The following is a 24,500-nucleotide window of genomic DNA, read 5'->3' as shown; positions in this document are numbered from 1 at the left end:
TTAAGTTAAAAAAATCAGTAATTTTTAAAATTTTTATCTTAGTGTAAATAAAAATAATGTCAACAGGCAATAGTTTTGGGAAAATATCTCATCGTGAAACGTGTCTTGTTGGAAAAAGAATTGGAACAATACCTAATACACAATAGCCAACTAAAAAAACTGTATTGCAATATTACCATAACAGAGATCTTATACTAAGAGCTGATTTTCCAAACATTTCCTCAGTTAGTATAGCTTCATGCCCTATTGGTGATTTCTTTACTGCACAATGTGCTGAAATAGGCAGTTGTCTCTAAAAATGTTGTTTATGAGGTGAAGAAAATATGGCAAAAAGCAGGAATTCCTTCTATTAATACTGACAAGCATATCAGGCTTTTATAAGATTAAAATAACTTAAATATTTAGTTTAATCCAATTTCAAATTTATGTTATATAAGTAACAATTATAAAGTCATACAATTTTATATATTTATAATAAATTACATTAATTTTAATGCATTCTTCTACATTTGTTTTAGAGACAAGATTGTTGACTTGGAAAAGAAGAGAAAAGATTTAAACAAACACAGGAACCGTTTAAGTACAAATTTAGTTTTAAAAAGAGAACAGTTTTCAAGAATGCTAGAGGAGGTATTTGATGTAAGTCAAAAGAATTGTGAAGGTATTATTATGAAAGATAAAACTAAAGATATAAAAACTAGAAGAGAAGATGCAGATTTTCTTAACAACCAGAAAGAAGCGCGTGTTCAGAAAATGTTAGGTAAAGATAAAATTTCACAAAAGTTTGTAAAAGACAAAACAAAAAGAGAAATGAAAATAAAAAATCAAAGAACAAAAGAGTCCGTAAGAAAACAGAAAGAGTTAGTTAATGAGAAATATGAAAACACAACAAAAATTTTAAATACTTTAGATGATAACCAAGATGAAGAGTATCTACAGCCATCTAGAAAAATTAGAAAATCTAATGTTGTTCCTCTTATTGTTCCAAAAAATATAGGAAAAGCTTTAGCTCCAACAGCATCACGATATGGAATAAGTTCGACTGCACTGAGTGCAACTCTTGCTTCTCTTATAAATAATAGTTCTGGAACGACAGATGATTTTTCTATTTCTAAACGAAGTATTTTGAGGTAGAAAAATTAAGTATAAGAAAAACTGCCTGTAATATTAATGACAACTTTATTACATTGGCAAAGGGTAAGAGTCTTACTGTGCATTTTGAGGGTAAGAGTCTTACTTTCATTTTAACATAATTTTGAAAAATTATGTTAGAATAAAAGAACATGGTAAAGAAAAAGTTGAAAGAGTAGCTGTACTAATCAGTTCACCAGATCTCTCGGAATCCTAACTTTTGGGTATTTTAATTGTGAAAGATGGCACTGCTGAGTCTCCTGGGAAAGTAATCAAAAAAACTTTACAAGACTGGGAGCTATTTGACTATGTTGATTGTCTGTCCTTTGACACCACAGTTATAAATACTGGTTGGTTAAAAGGAGTCTGTACTCTAATTGAGCAGTGGAGAGGAAAAACTTTAATTTGGATGGCTTGTCGTCATCACGTTTATGAATTACATATAAAGGTAAATATTGAAAAAATCATACATTATTTTTATATTTATTTCTATATTTAATTATGAATATTTCTTAATGAATTAAATGCTTTATTAATAAAATTTATTTAAATGATTTGAAATAAATATATTTTAGGACTTTTCAAATGTTCTTAATTGTGGTAAAACAAGTGGACCAAAGACTGAGTTATTTGATAGGCTGAAGGGTAATTGGAAATCGATTCTTGAAAAGAAGATAAATAAATAAACCTAAATAATAAGATAATAGTAATAATAAGATAAATAAATAAACCTAAAGAGATTTGACTCAGAAAAAAATTTTTTATCTTTTGTGGAAAAGCAGGTTGGTTTATTTGTCTTATTTAGATTAATGTGTTTAATTATAAGTTCTAATAATAAAGTTTTTTTTTAATTTAGGCTTCTGAATCATTAACATTCCTTCAAAATTGCCTAGATAATGATATATTTCTAAGACATGACTACCAGTATTTTATACAATTAGCAGTTCATGCCAGGTTTATGGCACAGGGAGTTAATTATTTAAGATATGATCTTCTTCAGCCACAATTCATTAACTTATGTCCTAACATAATATCATTGCAAGAGGGAAAGTTTATTTATGAAATTGCTTCATTTACAGCACTATTTTATGCTCCATGGTTTATTAAAGCTCTTATCCCTGCCATAGCACCTTCTTTAAATCTAAAAGCTAATAATGAAATGATACAATATTCTGAATTCAGTTTTAAACCAGCAGAAGCAGTACTGAAATCACTTAAAAAGCACAATTGGTATTTAAATGAAAGATTTGTGGTTATGTGTCTTGCTGATAAATGTTTATCTGTAGATCAGCTACAAAAATTAGCTCTTAAAATAGCTCAAACACCAAAGCCCACCAGTTATAAGATGGGGAAACTAAATTCCAAAATTTTTACTGACAATGAAAAAAAAAAAATATTGAAGATTTTATTGGTCCTGAAAGCTGGTTTTTATTTGATTTATTAAAAATGACATTACATGAGACAGAATGGCTTAAAATCAGTTCATCAAACTGGGAAAAATTTTCGGGTTATATTAGATTTAAAAATTATGTCACTGGTCTTCTTGTCGTAGATGATAGTGCAGAACGTGCTATTAAACTTGGTCAAGACTTCATTGAAACTTTCAGAAAAGATAGCCAAGCTAATTTATTAGTTGTTGCAGATCATCGGCTAAAATTTCAGATCACAGAAAAAAAATCTTGTTTGAAAACTTGAAAATAATCTTTCTTTAAAAAATAAATGCAAATGTAAAAATAATTTTTTTTAAAATACGTAGGAAAAAATATATACGCCCCCCCCCACCTCCCAAATATAAACATCATGTATTTAAATGGGAGGGCTGATCATTTCCATCATCTTTTGCAATAAAACAAAACATAATCTAAAAAAAGATAAATCAGGCTACAAAAATAATCCTTAAAATATCTTTAAAATATTTGTAAGTGACTATGCCCCCCTTATTATTTACAAAAATAATAAATTTTCCAATTTTCGGACTGCTGGGACCGACCATAGGGGTACCCATAAAAAAAAAAAAATTACATTTTTTTAATACACATATCAAAAGGAACCAGAAAAACTATTATGGTATTTTTTTTATTGACTTTGGTGTTTTATGCCCCACCCTAATATATATATATATATATATATGTATATATATATATAACCTAATCATTAATTGGTTCATTTAAAACTAATATGTTGTTTTTATTTGTTTCTTATAATTTTATTCATTGGATGTTTTAACCTGCATAATATTTATATTTAAAATTTTTTCTTTGTTTTATGTTTTTGCATTTAGGTTAAAATTGAAATATTTACTGTAGGCATCCTATACTTTTTAACTATTTAAAAGTTAAGAAACATTAAAAATGAGACTATTCTTAGAGATAGGCAAGTATCATTTTTGATGAAAAAAGAGCTAGTTTGTCGCTAAAAACTGGATACCAACTCTTTTTGCACCACCATATTCCTAAACTTTTAGAAATCCTTTCATAAGTGATTACTGCAAATAAAATTAGGCAAAGCTACAGTTAAGCAGTCTAAAATAATTTTACTTTTCCCGTGTGGTGCTTTCTTGTGTAGACATGCTCAAAGTGGTGACTTTTTAATATAAACAAAGAATTATTACTTTCGTACATACATAGACTGTACATACATAGAATGTATGTACAACCTGCTGCAAAAGACATAGATCTTATAGCCTGCTGCAAAAAAGGAATGGTGCTATATCGATTATCTTATAGCCTGCTGCTACAAGGGAGTGTTGCTAAATCGACTATCTTAAAGCTTGCTGCTACAAAGAAGTGCTGCTATGTTGTTTAAGGGTTTGGCATGAAACAGCAATCTTTTTTCTTTTATTATTTCAACTACAATGCCTAATGTTTAAAAAGCCTTCACTTACAAGAGCGCAGCAACCAAAAAAATAAAATTATTTTAGACCGCTAAACTGTAGCTTTACCTAAAATTATATTGTGTTTGTTAAGAATTTTGTATTTTTTACCTAGGTTTACCTATAGTTCTTCATTGTGCTGTAGGGCAATGATTTTTGATTTAATTTACACAGACTCTGTCACAAATCTTAAAAAAAAAAAAAAGTAAAAAATAAATTCCGGCCTGAAATATTTTTATTACATCCGGAACCGGATTGACTTAAAAATCACAAATTCTTGCCAGAATTCTAGTATAGCCCTAGTTAAATACAAAAAGTCCACCACACTATCTGATTTTTGGGATTTAAACCAAGCTAAACCATATTTTAATATGGTCTATTCTGAAATCTGTAGCCCCCTACTCAAATACTATGCTTAAATTTTTCTATTTTATCTTATTCAAAACCTGAAGAATTTTTAAGTAAACTAATGGAAATTATGTCAAAGTGTTGCCATGAAAAATAGTGCTTATTAAAAAATTACAAAGCTTGCTAAATACCCAGTGGTTCTTAAACATTTATTTTATTTAATGCACCTCTAAGCTAACTAAAAATCATTACCATATATAGCTCTTGTAATATAAATTATAGTATAATTTATATCTATTTATTTTTCAAGCCATTAAAATATCTAACTATTTCATAATCATTAACAGAAATTAACTAATAAAAAATTATTACCAACATCAACCCTAACTACTAAACAATTGCTTCCCCATAACAATCTAAATCACATACTTGTCTAATTATTTTGGTAATACATGAAACTATGACTAGCAGTGTTTTTATTATAAATATTAGCAATTAACTAATTCCTGGTACTGCTGATAACAATATTGTATCTATAAATATATTTAAAATTATATAATATATTTAAATATGTTAAGTATCCCTATTTATGTCAATCCAAGTATGTACACTTCCATGTTCTCCTATTGAAGTCAGTTGATATATGTACACTCCCTAAATAAATCAGTTGAAAAAACAAAAATAAAAAATCAAATAAAGTTAGACAAGAAAAACAAGGATATTCTGAAGATTTTCAGTTTTTTTAATTTTTGAGTAAATTTCGTATGAAAAGTACACCACAAGTTATTAAACAAAAGTTAATAGTAAGTAGGATTACTTAAAATTTAAAATATTGAACTTACATTAAAATAATATAAAAAATTGTATAAAAATGTGCATCACATATGTGACTATGTCATTGACTCACAACAAAATTTTTTTTTAAGATAACAAAATTCACAAATTTTTGTGGCAATAATTTTTATTTGAGTCCAAAAATTTAAATTATCAAAAGAATAGGCTATTTGGTTACTTTTAAGCAGGTAAATTAAATAACTGCAAAAAATATGAAAAATGATTATTGATTTTACTATGATTATTTTTATAGCGTTGTTTACTTTTCACAAAAATTTTTTAAACCGCAAAAAGTCCATACAAATATTAAATCAAACTTTTCAAAAATTTTTGAGGTCGGTTAATTAATTTACTTACAACAGAAATAAAAAATATTTTCTTGTTTTGGTAAAAATGAATTCAGGAAATCAAGAATCAAGAAAGCTAAAGAACTCCAAGAAAAGTCTGTAAAAGTACAAGTGGAAAAAAAAAGAAGGCAAAGAATTGGTACTAAAAAGTATAGTGACAAGATAAAACAACAAAAACAATGAGGAATATCTCTATACACCATGACAAATTCTCAGTAAGGATGTTAAGAAATTAATTGAAGCTTTGCCGTCTTTACCACAAAAGCGGTTGGTTGTTTTAGCATTTACCATTTGAAGTCAATCGATCGTTGTTTTATGATTTACTTTCAGAATTTGTTATAGGTTTTTCTCAAATGCCTCAAGAAATATGTATCTATAACAACCACGAAAACATGAACTTTTTGTTTGAAGCTCTGTATGAGGCAAGCTTTTTTTTGCAATAACAACATATTGATGCTTTAGAAAAAAATCTACTCTGCATAGTGCCATCTTCAGAATCCTTTAAAAATAAGTGCACATAATGTAAAAACTTGCAAAATTTGAGAACATATATTGAGTCAGTTAGTGATCAATTGAACTTTGATATGGGCGTTTCTTGGCGCTGGGTGAAAATAAAAATATCAAACAGAACCATTAAGATAGTATATTCAGATCAAAAATTTTTGAAAATAGGGCACTCTTCGTTGCCTCTTGAAAGTAATTTGTGTCTTCCAGATTTTATTTGGTATATTTATGTGCAAAAGCATTGATATGAGTGTTACAAAAATAATTTTGAAAGTGCCTACTAGAATGATTTATTTAATGCTGTTTTCCACATTGTCTTTGCAGATAAATTCAACTGTTTTGAATAGGATCAACCACAGGCAGCTCATTTCAACTAAGCACAAGTGACAATTTTTACAGTTGCAATTGGCACCGTGAAATTAGTAAAATTATGGCCTTTGTAACAGATGTTAGCAAACATGACAGATTTCTTGTCATTCCAATTTTGGAGGAGATTGTTTAAACCTTTCTGGAAACAGTCATCAGTATAAGCTTCTCCACTGACAATGATTGAAGTCAATACAAAGTAAGTTTATAATGTATTTCATTACACAAGTGAATGTCAAATTAGGAAAAACTGTGTTGGATGGAACCTCTAAGCATAAAAAAATGGATATATATATATATATATCAGACCTTGTTAAGAAGCATTACTTAACTCACATTTTAATGCGGTAGTGGTGTAGTGGTAAAGCGCTCGCTTTATAAGCGAGAGGTTCCGAGTTCGATCCCCACCACATCCCTGGTAGTACCGCGCTCAACTTGTTTCTCCGCGCAGCGGTCTTGTTCGTCAAGCGTCGTGTTTCGGAGTTATAGAGTTATAACCACTATTAAGTAGCCTCGGAGAGAGGGTTATAACCACTATTAAGTAGCCTCCTCATCTGTAGTGGCATTCTTGGCCTTGAGGAGGTGAATAACACACACACACAAAAACATACAAAATAGCGATTTGCATGCGCATTCATCAATTTTAATATTGTTTGTGATGTTTATTCAGAAAATATTAGTCGTAAAAAAAAAGCATTTAACCACAACTGATTATTTTAAATAAATTTCTTTTAAAATGACTTTGAATTAAATATGATTTTAATAGTAAAACCTACAATATAAAATTTATTTTCAAAAGAATGTAAAATAGTTTGACAATATATATTAAAGAAAATTTTTTTTTCTTGCTGACTAATTTATGAGGTAAAACATAAATCTTTTCATCATAGATCAAAATGCATGAAAGCAAATTAAAAACTTTTTTTTTTTAAAAAAAAGGGAGAAGTATTTTTGTTTAAAAAGAATTCTTTTCACAAATGTATTTAAAAATTTTTCTTGCTTATTAATTCAATATTGCTTAAATTAATTTTTTTTTCTTATCATTTGCTAATTAGTTCGTTACATGAAGCATAAGTCTCTCCATTATAGATTAAATATATGAAACCAAATAAAAAACTTTGTTTTTCCTTTAAATAAGGGCAAAGTATTTTTGTTTTGGGGAATTCTTTTTACAAATGTATTTAAAATTTTTTGTTTCTTATTAGTTTAATAATGTGTAAAGTTCTTTTGACGTAATTTATTTATGAATATCTCATTGGCAACTAAAACCTCAATATAATTTGTTTATGTTTTTTTTTTATTTTTTTGTTTGTTAATTCACCTCCCCAAGGCCCAAAAGGCCACTATAGATGAAGAGGCTACTTAATTGTGGTTATAACCCTCTCTCAACTCTATAACTCCGAAACACGAACCTTGACAAACAAAGCTGCTGTGCGGAGAAACAAGTTAAGCGCAATACTACCAGGGATGTAGTGGGGATTGAACTCGGAACCTATCGCTTATGAAGTGTGCGCTCTACCATTACACCACTACCGCATACTGATACTGTGATAAAGAAACAAATTATAAGGAAAATTTTTTTTTCAAATTCCATGTTTAGATTTCATCAGCAATTTTTGTTATATTAGGTAAAATGATTTCTAACACGGTTAAAAATTAAATATCAAAGATATATATATATTATATAGATTAGGGTTATGACTTTTTAAAGTTATTAATTTTCTGTGTCATAAATTGATAAATTTTTGCTCAAAAATAATGAAAATGAGTTTAATTCACAAAATTCATTAAAATATTCATATTCATTAAAATGGTATTTAAGAAGTATTTGTAGGCATTAGCATTATGACTTTCTGAAGCCTAGATTTTTTTGAACCTTATGGAACTTTCTAGAATTTTCTGGACTGTTCTGGATGTTTTTAGAAACCTCTTAAAAGTTCTCTTATTTTTTTGGAGTCTTCTAGAAGTTTAAGGAAATTAGTGAGATTTAGACTATATAAGCTGCCTGATTGATCAACACTAATAGTTATATATGAATCTGTATTCGCCAGATGGCAGTCAAATGGAAGGAATGTAAACACTGGGAAAAAAAATAGGATTGTCAGTCAGTTACAAAGACGTTTTACTAAAAAGAAACTGGAAGAACCATAGTTCATTAGTTGTCAACATCGTGTTCTTGACCAAGTCTTTTGTTTAGTAATGGATGAAAAACTTTTTGGAAACAACATGTTGCCCAACATTGATTATCTCTTTATCCAGGAACTTGTAAAGACCAACAAGCAGCATAGGAAGAATTTTAAGAATGGTGAAGTGATTGCTAACACAGCAAGATAGCGTGATGGTATGAAATTTCTATTTTATTTAACTTGGGTATTCAGCTTTTTTAAAGAATCTGGAATGTTTCCTAAAGTAAAGTTTTAGAAAATACCTTGAAAAAATAGTACAAGCAATACTAGCTCTTTTGAGCAACAAACAAAAGAGCTAGTATTGCTCTTCATAAGCAATACTAACTCTTTTGGCATTTATTCTTCTACCAGAGAGAAAAAACTCCTTACTCAACATTTGTAGATTCATCTCTTACAGATGGGCCGACCATTGGTTTACTGACCAAATGTACAATGCAGATGATTATCGCTAGCTATGCAGCAGCTTGCACAGTCACAAAAAAGCATTTAATTCAAAACTGAAAAAGTTTTGGAATCAGGAACCATTGAGACTGGAAATTCCCAGAACAAATCAGTGTGCAGGTTGAGCAATCAAGTGTCTTCAAGATCTTTTTGACATCTGTAAAAAAAAAGAAAATCTCCAGCTTAGATTTATTTTGTCTTACGAAACATATGAATTGTATAGTGCACTTTAATTAAGCTGAATACTACACTACTTTTTTTTCATATATAGAGTAGCTTTTTGTACTTGTAGAATTGTTATTTAAGTTAGTAATTTTATATTTATTTGTAATTTAGAGTGTTATGATGTAACAAATAATATCTTAAAATCAAAATTTTATCCATATTCATATTTTGTAAATTTGAATTTTTATTTTTTGGGTGACCTTTTTCATGAGAAAACACCCAGGAATATGGGGTCACAAAGAGTCATAGTCCTAATATATGTGTGTGTGTGTTTGTGTGTGTGTGTGTGTGTGTGTGTGTGTGTGTGTGTGTGTGTGTGTGTGTGTGTGTGTGTATAAATATATATATATATATATATATATATATATATATATATATATATATATATATATATATATATATATATATATATATATATATATATATACAACATTTATTATAAATAGTAGTTAAGACATTAATTATTGCTTTAATTATTAACTGATGTCTATCTAATAACATTGTATACCAAGCAACAGTACGTTCTAATAAACCTGAATACAAAGACAAAGTATACATTAACTCAAGTGCAACCTTTTTTAAAGTTAGTTAGGCAAACCGTTAAGGTTTATTAGAACGCGCTGTTGCTTGGTATACAATTAGGGATGGCAATCCCGGGATCCCGAAATCCCGGGATTACAGACAAATTCATGATCCCGAAATCCCGGGATTAGTCTCTAAAATTTCGGGATTGTAATAAACAATAAATAAAAACAAAAATTGATTAAACTTAATTTATTTATTTAAAATGTCTAAATTTTCGCTATAAAATTTGTTGAGCTGCTTATTCTCCATGCAATGTTTTCCTTTTATTTTTTAAATTCTTAACGTTGGCGTGATTGTCACAAGTTCTTTAACATTAAAAGTTATCAAATACGGAAGGTATATTAAATAAACTTTATTTATTAATTCGAAGTATAATAGTTTTCACATAAGTTCATTTTGAATTATGAATAAAGATAATTAGTCAATAAATAGCTTAAAATATAACTTTTTTTTTTCAATAAGATAGAAATTAGCCTAATATCATGACTAACTACGCTGAATTCAACAGCACAAATCTCATATGGAAACATTTTTTAAAAGGAGCAGATGAAACAGCCTTATGCAAAGTAATTACATGCAAAAAAATATTAAAAATTGCTGGTAGTTCAACGAAAGGTCTTCATACCCATTTACTTTCCATACATAAAATTAAATTAACATCGCAGGAATCAAGTTTATCCACGACACCTTCAACTTCAAAAGAATTATTAGAACCGAAAAATAAAAAACCGAAAATCACAAGTTATTTTCCAACAACATCGAAAAAAGATGAATGCCTACCTGAAGTATTTGCCCGTATGGCAGCAAAAGATGGTATATCATTTAATACAATTTGCAACTCTTCTGATATACGAGCTGGGTTAGTTGCACGAGGCTTTAAAAATGTCCCAAAATCAGGAAACACTATTCGAAAAATGGTGTTAGACTACTATGAACAGGTTAAAAAACTAGTTATAAAGGAAATAATTGATCAAATATCAAGAGGCTTCAAGTTTTCCTTAACGCTTGATGAGTGGACTTCTTTTGGAAACTGCAGATACATGAATGTGAACGTACACGAGTTGAAAAGTTATTGGAATTTAGGTTTGATTCGTATTTTAGGATCTATGCCAGCAGAAAAGTGCGTTTCACTTCTAAACGAAAGACTCAACAATTTTAAAATAAAACTTGAGGACGATATCATTGGTATTACCACGGATGGTGCAAGCGTCATGAAGAAACTTGGAAAAATTATAGAAAGTGATCAACAACTATGCTTTGCCCACGCTCTACAGCTGGCAGTAATATTAGTTCTTTATAAAAATGACCCCAATTACTTGGAAATCAATGAAATTTTAGATGATGAGCACACTACCTTTGCAAGTTTAGAGAACCACAGTGATGAAGAAAAAGATAATGATTGTATTAATGACTATGCTTCTGAAGAGGAAGATTGTATTCAAGATTCAAATAATTCATTTTTGTTTAATGAAACCTCTGAGGTTACATTAAACACCAAGTTTTTGGACCTGTTATAACAAAGGTCAGGAAAATTGTAAAAATCTTTAAAAGGTCCCCAACCAAAAATAAAAATTATTTACAAAAGTACGTAAAAATTGAGTTTGGAAAGGTCATTCATTTGATTATGGATTGTAAAACCCGATGGAGCAGCTTATTGCTTATGTTTGAAAGATTTGACAAATTAAAATATTGTGTTAAAAAGGCATTTCTAGATTTAGAATTGGATTCCAAAATTGACGATTCAATTAAGATGGACGAAAATGAATATAAAATTGTATCTGATTTAGTAGCACTTTTGACTCCTGTTAAAGCCACTGTGGAAGCACTTTGTCGATGAGACGCAACTTTAATTACAGCTGACATTGCATTAGAGTTTATGTTGACCAAAATAAAACAACAAAAATCTGAAACCGGGAATAAACTGTATGCTGCTTTGAGTCACCGAATTAAAGAGAGGAGAACACCATTAAGTAGCTTAGTTTATTATCTTCATAATGGCCAGGTTACATCAACGAAAATCACAGATGTTTTTGTACCAAATACAAGTAATCAAAATAAAAAGATTATAGTAAGCATGATAAAGCGTTTTCATCCCGCAGATATAGCATCAGCAGCAGACAGCAGTTGTGATGTTCAGCTAAACCAGGTTTTAAGAAGCGACGAAGGTGATAAGAAAGTCAAAACAATTAGTGAACAATTAAACGAAGTTATGGAAAAAGGATTGATAGCTATACGAACAACACCTATAAGGGTAGAAAGTATAACTTCTAAGATTCAAAAAGAAATGTTTTTATTTGAAAGTGGTGGCACAAGAGGTGATCACCTTCAAAAAGTGTATAACTATATTCTATCTATACGACCAACAAGTGTAGATTCTGAACGAGCATTCTCAGCCGCTGGGTTTTTATGCTCTAAAAATCAAACACGATTAAACGATGAAATGATGGACGCTTTGAGTTTTTTAAGGTGGAGCTTTCAAAACGAATTATAACTCTTATATATTAATGTATACTTATATTATTTTTAAACATTGTTATTTTGTGTTATCGTTTAAAGGTGTTATTTATAGTTTAAATTACTTTACTTCATCAGTTAAATTAATCATATAATAGTGTTTGATAATTAAAAGTTCTTCGCAGGCTTTATCTTCTATGATTGTAAGTTTTTCATTCAATCCCGGGATTTCCCGGGGACAAATTTGTAATCCCGAAATCCCGGGATTAAGAATTTCCGGGATTTTTGCCATCCCTATATTCAATGTTATTAGATAGATAGTTCTAATATATATGTGTGTGTGTGTGTGTATATAAATATATATATATATATATATATATATATATATATATATATATATATATATATATATATATATATATATATATATATATATATATATATATATATATATATATATATAAACAACATTTATTATAAATAGTAGTTAAGACATTTATTATTGCTTTAATTAATAACTGATGTCTATCTAATAACATTGTATACCAAGCAACAGTACATTCTAAAAAACCTGAATACAAAGACAAAGTATACATTAACTCAATTGCAACCTTTTTTAAAGTTAGTTAGGCAAACTATTAAGGTTTATTAGAACGGGCTGTTGCTTGGTATACAATGTTATTAGATAGACATTTAAATTTTTAATTTACAAAATCATATTTAAAGTCTTTTAATATAAAAAATTTTTATGACTATATTTTCTGAATAAACGCCTCCTCGTCTGTAGTGGCCTTCTGGGCCTTGGGGAGGTGAATTAACAAAAACAAAAAAAACAAAAAAAAATAACATTAATAGCGTAAAAGTCAATATAATAATAACATTAATGACAATCTGGGCAAGTTAGCAAAGTTGTTTATCAAAGAAAGCCATTATCATTGTAGTTAAGATGAAAAACGCAAAAGTCATTTTTGAAATAAACCAATAATGCATAATAAACTGAAATTAATCTTTAAAGGCATGGTTATTGCAAAAAGGTTTTTCACACCATGATTAATAACGTTTGTTATGTTTGTTATATTTAACAATTAACATTACAATTATATGCTTGTAACAAGTATCATCAACCAAAAAAAAACCAACTTGACTAACAAAAAAAGACATGACCTAAGCAAAGGCAATTGTAGTTAATAAACAATTTACTTAAAACGAAAGCAAAGTTATTATAAATGTAGTATTTAGAAATACATAGCTTATTAGTAAAATAAGAGAGTGTTAAGATAAACCCTAATTAAACAGAAAGGGAGAAAGAGGAAAAGAGAGAGAGAGAGAAAGAGAGAGAGAATCTGTGTTGCAATTTCAAGGCGCTGCACAGTGTATCATTTTAACAATCTAGAAGGAAAAAGTTCTGAATGCAAAAATAAACAACAATTTTGCTTATAAACAGTATAATTATAAGCATACAAATCATAAATTGCAAAATTTCAAAATAAAAAAAAATTAGTTAGTAAAACATACAAAAATCACATTTTGTATTTAACAAGCAATTTTTTAACAAATAAACAGATAGCTTGTGCATAAACCAAAAGCTCTTGTAAAAAGCTGTTTAGAGAAGCCGCTTGTCTGGCTTGCCATGTTTGTTTTAGGAGAGCTTTTCTCTGCTCTCGCACTCATTTATTCCCACCGAGGCCTATATATATATATATATATATATATATATATATATATATATATATATATATATATATATATATATATATATATATATATATATATATATATATATATATATATATATAATATATATATATATAATATATATATAATATATATATATATAATATATATATATAATATATATATAATATATATATATATAATATATATATATATATAATATATATACATTTATATATATATAAATATATATATATATATATGTATATATGTATATATATGTATATATATACACACACACATATATATTTTTTATTACTGTGTTTATTAATGTGAATATATAATATAGGAACTGGGTTTCGAGATGCAAAAAATCTTGATCAGTTAATAAATGGAAGCTGTAACACTGTTGAAGGTGGAGATGTTAAAAGATACCGTTTGCGTCTAAAGATTTATATTTGTACTACTGAAGAGATAACTTCAAATAAATGTGGCGAATGTAGATATGCTGAATGCTATTTTAAAAGTAATTATGTTTCCTTTTCTTCATTAATTTTAAATTCCTTTAAATTTGTTTTAGTATAGTTATTATAATAAAAGTTTATGCCAAATAATTTATATATTATAGTTTATATTATATTATAGTTTATACCAAATAATTTTTTAGTTTAAAAGAATTGTTTTTGTTTTTTTTTATATTTTTTTCTTGCAGATTGTGAAAACTGTTCAGAGTGGAAAATTGATAGAAATGTTGAACAAAAAACAGATACAAGTCCATTGTGCTTTTCATTAGAGTCACAAATGTGTAGCAATCCTTTTCTTTCATCAAATGATGAGCGTAGATATCGTCTAGTAAATGTATCTTGCTCCACCCCAATCCCAACTACAACTCCTCTTATAGGTTATTTTTTATTTGTATATTTATATATTTTCATATATATTTTTCTTATATATTTTCATTTCAAATTTTAAAAATATTTTTTCAGAAATTTAAATATTTTAGAATCAACAAGCGTCTCCAGTCTCCATTATAATACCACATCAGTCTTTACTGAACCATCTGTAATTGCTGTTCAAAAGCCGCCTGGTAATTTTTATTTATTCAGTAAATTATGTGAATAGCTAAAAAATGTTAGTTCTATATACATTAATAAATTGATATTAAAAATATTTTGCAATTCTCCTCAGGATTGCAACATGTTTGGTGTCTTCTATATGATAATGTTTTGTTAACATTTTTGACTATAAAAACTTACATATTTTGTTTAAATTTATTTTTATGCTTTTACAGTTGAGCTCATGTTATTTAAATCTTCAAAGGGTCTTAAAATATAGTAAATAGCTTTTAAACTAAAGGAGTTCAATTCAAAATGTTAAACCCTATAAGGACTGAAAAATTTTGCAGTTAAAATGATCTTTTAAATTATAGGTGTTTAAATTACAAGAGTTTAGCTGCTTGTTTAACAACATTTAGTTTTTTTTTCTCTTTTTTTTTTTTTAATGATTGAAAAAGATGTTTGATTTATATTATTCTACCCAAATTCTAATGAGAGTCTTTAAAATAATAAAGTTTATATAACGTTTGATGCCGGGCAAATAATTAGTCTTGTTAAAAGCTTTTTATAGTTAATTAGCTTATTATTATTATTATTATCACCATTATAATATTTATATCGTTCATCATAAAAAACAAACAGACAAACTGTATTATTTATAAATATTTAATGATAGAACTAGATTTTAAAGTTGAAATAAATATTGAAAGAATGTTATTAAATACTTTATACTTGATTTGAAGTGTATTTTGTGTATTGAATGTTAAACTGAATGTCGTATAACTGAATTTTGTGTATTGAATGTGTATTTTATCAAAAATCACACTGTTTTATTACATTTCGCTATTTAAAATATTTTTAAAAATAATTTAAACAACAGCAATTAAACAATTAAATAAAGTGAGTAGCTCTCTGTAATTGCAGTGGTCCCATCGGCCACCTCAAAAGATTCACCTCAAGTGATAAATGATCTGTATTCAAAGCAAAAGATACACCTCAAGTGTATCTTTTGCTTTGAATACAGAAAAAAATAATAATATTTAGCTTGAAGTAAAATTTAGAAAAAATTTACCTTTTTTTCAAATTTTATCACAATTTATTTTTTGAAATTTTTTTGAATAAAGTTACAATATTTGCTTACACATAAAATAGATACTGTAAACAATTATTAACCACTGAAGCATAAAGAGTCTAAATATTTGTAAATAAAAAAATAAGCAAATGATCACTCAAGAGTCAAGCATCTAAACGTTTAAGAATAATATGAAAAAGGAGTAATATCAGTAGTAAAAGAGAAGTGGAGTACAGTATTAATAAAGAGTAGTAGTATACAGTTAGTGTACAGTACACATTGTGATGTATACAGGCTGGTGTACTACAAATTATAAAAATATTTATGCAAACACAGGCGAGCAACAGTAACAACATTAAGTAACTAAAAAACAACAACTTATTCATATTTTTTATTATTATTGGTTAATGTATAGTTTCAAGCGTATTAGGAAAAATTATAAAAAGATATTAACATATTGTAGAGTAGATTAGAGTCAATTGTATCATAGAGTCAATTGTAATCAATTGTATTATAGAGTCAATTGTAACATAGAGTCAATTGCATCACATAGTTGCAATTACAAGTAACAAATTATGCCTTTTCTAAAACCAACTTCATTACATTTAGAGACACTGTCATGATCACTAGTAGATTCTATTTTTGATTGGACAGACAGAAAACATCGTAAGTACTGAATAGCTGTTTTCTTTTGACGTTTTACAACTTATGAGACAATAATGCTTGGGATGAATAAGCTCGTTCACAGAACCAACAATTAATTCTCAGATCATGAATAACACCTGTATTAAGTTTTTATAGTCAATGTTAACAAAACATTAAGCATATAGAAGACACCAAATATGTTGCAATCATGAGGAGAATTGCAAAATATTTTTTAATATCAGTTTATTAATGTACTGGTACTCCACCAAGCTACCTTTAACTCTTTCGACTGAAAGAATTATTCGATACCAATTGGTTTAAACAAGAGAATAGCTGCTCTCTGACAAACTGTACAAACAAATTATGTCTTAAAAACAAATTTAGGAATAATTAGCAACCAAGTCCATCCAAGAAATAGAACCAAAGATTTTTAAAGACACTCAAATTGAAGACATCATATTGCACTTCATAATCAGTGGAGTGATGCAAGGAAATTAATAGCGTTTCCCTTATAACTTTGACAATGTAAACATAGCATGGAATCAGAAGATGGAATTGTTTTACTTGTCACAATATGCTGACTTTAATTCATATATTAATACACTTGAAAAATTAGTCAACAGCTCAACATTGATTAAAAGACCAAACTGGGTCTGTTCATTAAAGGATTTAGTCCAACCTACATGATACTCTGAAGCTCAAGCAACCTGAAAATTGCCAATCAGCGTTAGCGTTTGCTAAGTTACAAAGTACCATTGCATCAGACTTAGCCATCTTCTGTCTTTAACCCAAACTAGGCGCATTGCTGAACCACCAATTGTAGCTGCTGCCAAACTTGACATATTGCTCAACCATCAATTGTTGCTGCTACAAAAATTACCAGGTACAACACAGCAAATAGAAGAATTACAGGTTCAAATAAAGTCTTAAAGAGAAACAGCAACCATCCTACCCATAGTAAAGGAATCCAAACAACAGGTTGAAACAAGCAAAGGACAGGTGATCTGCAATAGATGCCTAAAGGACAGACACACTCAGAGGTCATATTAGGAGCAAACTTTGTTGCAAAAAAAAAAAAGTCTTCACTACACACCACCACAATGTACTCACTGGAATCCAAGTACCCAAAACTCTTTTTTACCACAAAATAGTTCTTTCCTAAGTAGACAAGTCTCTGACAACAAATCAAGAAACATTCCTCACTCTGAAAACTGTTCACAAAACTTTGCTGGAAACACCCTGGAATTTTATGCAGGTTAAAATGATCTGGGAGAAATTTGTAGCACGCCTTTTCTTATCTTTATGGATACAGGAGCAAGGTGTAGCGTAATTGACTTGATCATTTATGAATTTATAAGAGATCACATTGCCGAAACTTTTCCTTATTAAGGCAGATTAAAATTAAAAAATAGAACTCTACTTTATATTGTAGGGCAGATTTTGTGCAATACTGTCATAGGAAAAAACATGTTTAAACATCAAGGCCTAAAATTCAGTAATTTTAGGCTATGATTTTATTATCAGTATAACGTTGGACTTGACTGTGGGCAACACTAGGTAGAATTTTGACAAAAATTCAGTGTCCCAATGATTAAAAAGACAATTAAAGATAAGTTCACTACTACAATTAGTTGCAACCAGTATGAAAACATGCTGAAAAATAAAGCAGTAAACATTTTTCCTGCCTTGGACTCCCATTCCTTGTTGAATTCTTACAAATATAAGTCTGAGCACACCTAGGTTTCCCAGATGTCCGGCTTTTACAAAGGAGAACACAGTAAAAAAATTCATTTTTACAGGTTTGGCACTGTATTCTCCTTTGTAAAAGTCGGACATCTGCCAACCCTAAGCACTCCTAGCCTAAGACAAAAATTATTGCTTAACTACCCAAGTCACTGGTTGTATCTCCTACACCTGTTTCAGTTGACCTGCATTGACATGTTCCTAATAGCTATTGTCAAATTTCTTCAGATATATTACGTCAAACAGAAAAAGAAAATAATTTTGAATATAACACTGTCGCCTCATAATGTATATAAAAAGAAAATTTAGACGAAAGTAGATTTACAAAAGTTGGCACAAAATGGAACATAAAAGTTACACCAGCACACAAAACTATACACACAAAATACCAACCATGGAATATGATGTAGGCTGTCTGTTTTTTGACAGAAACAATTTTTGAAAAACAAAGTTTACATGTTTTCCCTACATTAACTGCTGGATCATTTAACTAAGTAAAATTACATGCTGTAAATCCTTCAGACAACTATGTAATAATTAAAGAAAGGCCCAACACAAAAGTAAACTTAGGCATGGATTTTTACAATAAAGTTATAGAAATAATTGAGGAGCTCACATCTGAATATGATAACCAGAAAAAATAATATTTGCAGCGGAAAATGAAGAAACAGATAAAATGGATAGCTTGCCAGAAAACAAAAATGTTGCAGATATATTCAAAATAAAAAAAGTAGTAAAGAAGAAAAAAAGTCACAGTACCTAGTCAAATGTGAAGATTTCTCTTTGACTCAAAATGCATAAAAATCAGAAGAAATTAAATATGATTCAAAAATAGTAAGAGATAAGACAAAAAAGAATCTGCATGTTTCCGCAAAAAATATGATATATTCAAAAGATAAAAGACAGCCCATATAGAATGGCGTCAAGAATGATTCTTAATATAAATAAATAATGGAAATTAGTTCTCCTTATTATGTTATCATGTGTGATCCTATTACCAGCATTTCCTACAAGACTATTTATAGGGGATGTTCTAGATTGCACTAAAGGAAAACCAATAGGAGTTTTTTAACAGACCACTAGAATTTTCTGTATGGATAACGTGTAATGACAATATCTCCAAAATGGAATAAACACCGTTCATGTAACTTCAAATGTTCAACTTGCAAGCATGACTTTTAATGGTAGTGGCAGAAACCAATAGAATTCATTCAGGAATCTGTTCAATAGAATTCATCTATTGGTTCTTAATTCGTGGATGAAGATGCAAAATGCTTTCAACCACCTTGAGTTTCCTACAGTAAAACTTTGTACTGTAGTGCACCTTACTGAGTTTTTTTTTAATGCTATTTTGCAATGACAAACTTTGTGATGTTGTTTAATGACAATGCTGAAAAATTAGTTTCATGAACTTTATTTTATCATAATACTGAGTTTTAGGATACTATTTTGCAATGATGAGTTTTATGAAGTTGATTTTATGATACTGTTTAATGATGTTGCATTTTATTTGTTTCGCAAAGAAATTATGCTTTAAATGTTGTTTTAGAGTGATAATAAGTTTTGATGATGATGTTTCAAAAAGATAGTAAGTCTTATATGAAGTTGTTTTAAATTGACAATAAGTTTCCATTATGTTGTTTTAAAAAGGTATAGAGTTTTATGACAATATTGTTTTAAGATGGTAATGAAATTTGATGACATTGTTGTATAATGAAACTGTAATGATGATTATCAATGAAAATAAATGTTATTTTATGATGATGCGTTATAATGTTTATTTATTTTTATTTTTTATTTGTTATTTTATTTCCTGATAGACTGTAAAAAATATAAAATAAACTATTAAAAATAAATGATCACCCAAGCGTAAAGAGTCTGAATGTTTTTAAATGAGAAAACAAGTAAATGGTTCACTCAAGCATATATCATTTAAACATTCAGAAAATAATATAAATAGAGAGCAGAACAAGAAGGATAGTAATAATATTACTAAGCAAGGAGTAATAAAACAATAATGGTATACAGTTAGTGAAATATACATAGTGGAAGTATAAAGAGTAGTGTATGACAAACAATTAGAATGTTTATGTAAACACAGACAAACAGCAGTAACAACACTAGTTGACTAAAAAAAAAGAGACTTATTTATATATTTTATTATTACAGTTTAGTATATAGTTTAAATATATTACAAAAAAATATATAGAAAGATATTAACATTAAATAGAGTCTTGTATCAAATACCAATTATTAGTATAATAATAATATAATACCAAATACCAATTATTAGTATCAAATCTTATATATTTAATTAATAATTAATATAATACCAAATACCAATTATTAGTATCAAATCAAATACCAATTATTAGTATAATAATAATATAATAATAAATATAATAATAATGTTAGTAAAAAAAGTTGATATTTTGATTTTTCATTCTAGCTAAAAATGCTGGTACTACCACCTACATAATATTAATTGTGTCGTCATTAGTTGCTTTGGTTATTGGTATTGGAATTGGTGCTCTGGGTTTTAAAAAAATTCACATGAAAAAGTGTAATGCAGTTGATAGTTTCAATAAAATTTGCTATGAAAAAAAAACAGGTGGGATATTTTTACAATTTTACTTCACAGGTTTAACAAAGTTTTAACAATGTCATGTTTTTAAATTTTGTAGTTTTTGTTTCTTTTAAATATTAAAATATAGAAATGTTGTGGAGAAAAAAAAGTCTAGTAAAGTTTAAAATATATTACAAAAGTTACTAAAGGGTGGTAGTCCTCTTAGCTCATGGTTAGATGTAATCCACTGTTATTCAGGGTGGTATCCCTCTTATTAGTATACAGAATAGTATTATTAATGGCAAAAGTATTATCAATGGCAAAAAAAAAGAAAGGGAATTTGAACGCAATCCAATATCTGCACCAGCAAACTGGCCTAAAATGACTGGTCAACTATCAGAAACAACTTCTAGATCTTTCAGTTGGATTTAGTCGCCCGCAGCAACAATTAAATTTCTCACAGAGAAAATATCAACACTTGAAATGGACAATGTTGCTCTTAGACTTGAATTACAACAAATTAAAGAGCATCAAACAACAACAACTGCTTCAGAATCGTATACAGTAAATTCAACAACTTGGTTAGAGGTCGTAGCTAACCGCAAATTAATTGCAGCAAAGGCTATTGCAATGGTTACTGAACAAAATAATAAGATGCAAGTAACTAAAGCAACTCTTGTAGTCATTTATGGTTTTTGTTGCACAAAAAGTCACAATGATGATAGAGCTGCTGTAAAAGGTGTTATTGAAGTCATTAAAACAAGTTCCACTCACAAAAAAGTCCATAAGCTTCCATCAAATATAAGTGCTCAAAAGGGCTCACTAGCTACTCAACTGATTGTTGTCCAATTTGAAGATTGTTGAAACTAAAAACAGTATACTAGCTTCCGCAAAAAATCTATCAAAAATTGGCAATTACAGAAAAAAGTTTTTATTAGTCTAGACCGAATTCCTTCTGAAGTTGATACTTTTAACAAGCTTAATAAAACAGGAAAAAGTACAATGACGCTCTAAAGACAAATAATGCACTCAATCAGCCCTTTTGATTCGTCATCCGAGGAGGGAGGCTTAAATGCATCAACACACAAAAAACAATCAATATCAACGGTACTGATGGTACAACGGTAAAAACCTGTTTGGTGACTGGAAAAAAGCTTGCACAGCTGCAGGACTATCATATATCATTCCAGTCTGAACAATTAGCAAATTAATCAGCACATATGTCGGCACCAAACAAAAACAATCTTCATCAGAATAAATCAAAATCTCTCCATTGCTTCTATACCAATACAATTTCACTCAATAAAGACAAAATTACTGAACTCCAGTTATTAGCAGAACAAAACAAATATGGAAGTGGTGTAGCAGTTTATGCTCAAAATGATATAATGGCAAGTAAACTAGACAATTCACAGCTAAATAAAAACTTTAAATGCAAAGAATCTGAACAACTTTAGTTTGAAATAAAATTACCATCAGAAAAATTTCTAGTAGGTTGTATTTATCGCCCCGAGAGGAACTTGCCAACTGTTTCAGTACAACTAAATGAAATAATTTGTGCTCTTGGTTACGCTAGATACTTAGTTGATACTAAATCTAAACAACACACTTGATCTAATTATATCAGAATCAAAAGATAGAATCAACAAAGTTTTAACAGGACGTTGTCTTGGTACAACCTCCCATATATCTTTTAGCTGGCAGCACAATTTAAGCAGTAGTAATCAAAATAGTTTTAACAACAAAAAATTCCTTTATAAATATGGTAAATACGATGAAATAAACACTTTTATAAATAACATAAATTGGCAAGCTAGATTTATGGATCATGATATTCAGGAATGTTATTCCATATGGTCTAACCTTTATAATGAAGCGTCTATAAGTTATTAAGTTTATTAATAAGTTTATTCCAAAGGTATCAAATAATACCACCAAAAAAAGGCAACCCTGGATCACAAAAACGTTAATAAAGCTAGTTAGACTAAAAAAAGAGCTCCGGTACAAAAATGCAAACTCAAAGTGGAAAAATGCAGCGCACATCACAGAGTATACAAAAATGTCAAAAAGGAGGTAAAGAAAAACAGCAAATGAGCATTACGTGTCTGTGTCAGAGCTAGCTAACGACAAGCACAATCCAAAAAAACTATTTGCGTATATTAATAGTAAACGGATATTGAACAATTAAATATCAGCCTTAACCTCAGATTCAAATCAAATGAGCAGTGATGGAATAACAAAAGCAAACATTCTAAATAACCAATTTCAATAAGTTTTTATAAAGAAAACACTGACTCAGTCACTAAAACCTTTTGCATTCAAAACGAATGTTTTAACTTCGGATATAACAATTGACCAAAACATTGTTCTCAAACACCTGAATATGCTTGATGGAAATAAGTCAATGGGCGATGCTAACATTAGTTTGTTTGCTTTAAAAGCATGTGCCACATCAATGAAAGTTCTGCTAACTTTGATTTTTTAACTTTCAATAAAATCCGGAAAGGTTCCATTATCTTGGCCTACCTATTTATAAAAAAGGTAGCAGAACAGATCCAGCCAATTACAGGCCAATATCGCTCACTTCTGTTCCATGCAAACTTATGGAAAAAATAGTTAGGCAAGTTATAATCGATCATTTGGTAAATAACATATTATTTTCCAAAACTCAACATGGTTTTGTTTCAAAAAATACTTGCATCACATATCTTTTAGAAACAATGGACTTTTTGACTCATAGCAAATCAAAGAAAAAACCAGTCGAACTAATTTATTTTGACTTTTCAAAGGCATTTGATAAAGTTTCTCATGTAAGATTGCTGCAAAAGCTTAAAATGTATGGTATAAATGGCAATCTTCTAAACTGGATAAAAGCCTTCTTAACAAACCGCAAGTAGCGTGTTATACTTGGAGATTCAAAATCTGACTGGATTGATGTAACTAGCGGGGTTCCCCAAGGTTTTGTGTTAGGACCAACACTCTTTGTTATATTTGTTAATGACCTGCCAATTCATGTCAAATCAGCCATTTGCAAAATGCATGCAGATGACACAAAGCTCATGAAAGTTGTTGAAAATGATAAAGACCCAGCAAGTTTACAATCCAATCTAGACATAATAGTTAAATGGACGCAAACCTGGCTATTGGAGTTAAGTGTAAAAAAATGAAAACTAATGCATGTAAACTCTGGAACAATAAAATTTGATTATATTATGGATGAAATCAAAAATGATGGTACAACCAATAGAGTAGTTTTAGAAGTACAAATTCCAAAAAAAATCTCGGAATTCTAATCTCCAAGAATCTTAAATATGCTCAACAGTGCAATATTGCTGCAAACAAAGCAAATAATATGCTTGGAATTCTTAAACACACGTTTGAGACATTGACGTTTGGAAAAAAATTTATACTGCATATATTAGACCACATCTGGAGTTTGCCATACAAACTTG

General features: G+C 28.8%; 1 protein-coding gene across 1 annotated transcript in view; it reads left to right on the top strand.

Annotated features, from left to right (window-relative positions):
* The window catches only part of LOC105847084 (uncharacterized), a 38,636-nt gene that overhangs the window by 4,482 nt on the left and 9,654 nt on the right, over positions 1-24,500 (top strand). Inside the window, exons 5-8 of the mRNA XM_065791617.1 lie at positions 14,317-14,493; positions 14,680-14,868; positions 14,971-15,054; positions 20,932-21,093. Coding sequence (XP_065647689.1) covers positions 14,317-14,493; positions 14,680-14,868; positions 14,971-15,054; positions 20,932-21,093 — 612 coding nt within the window. The remainder of the gene's footprint in view (positions 1-14,316; positions 14,494-14,679; positions 14,869-14,970; positions 15,055-20,931; positions 21,094-24,500) is intronic.

This window comes from Hydra vulgaris, chromosome 02 (assembly GCF_038396675.1).
Source record: "Hydra vulgaris chromosome 02, alternate assembly HydraT2T_AEP".
NCBI lineage: Eukaryota > Metazoa > Cnidaria > Hydrozoa > Anthoathecata > Hydridae > Hydra > Hydra vulgaris.
The sequence above is the reverse complement of the archived record's forward strand: the minus strand, read 5'-3'. Positions and strand labels throughout refer to the sequence as shown.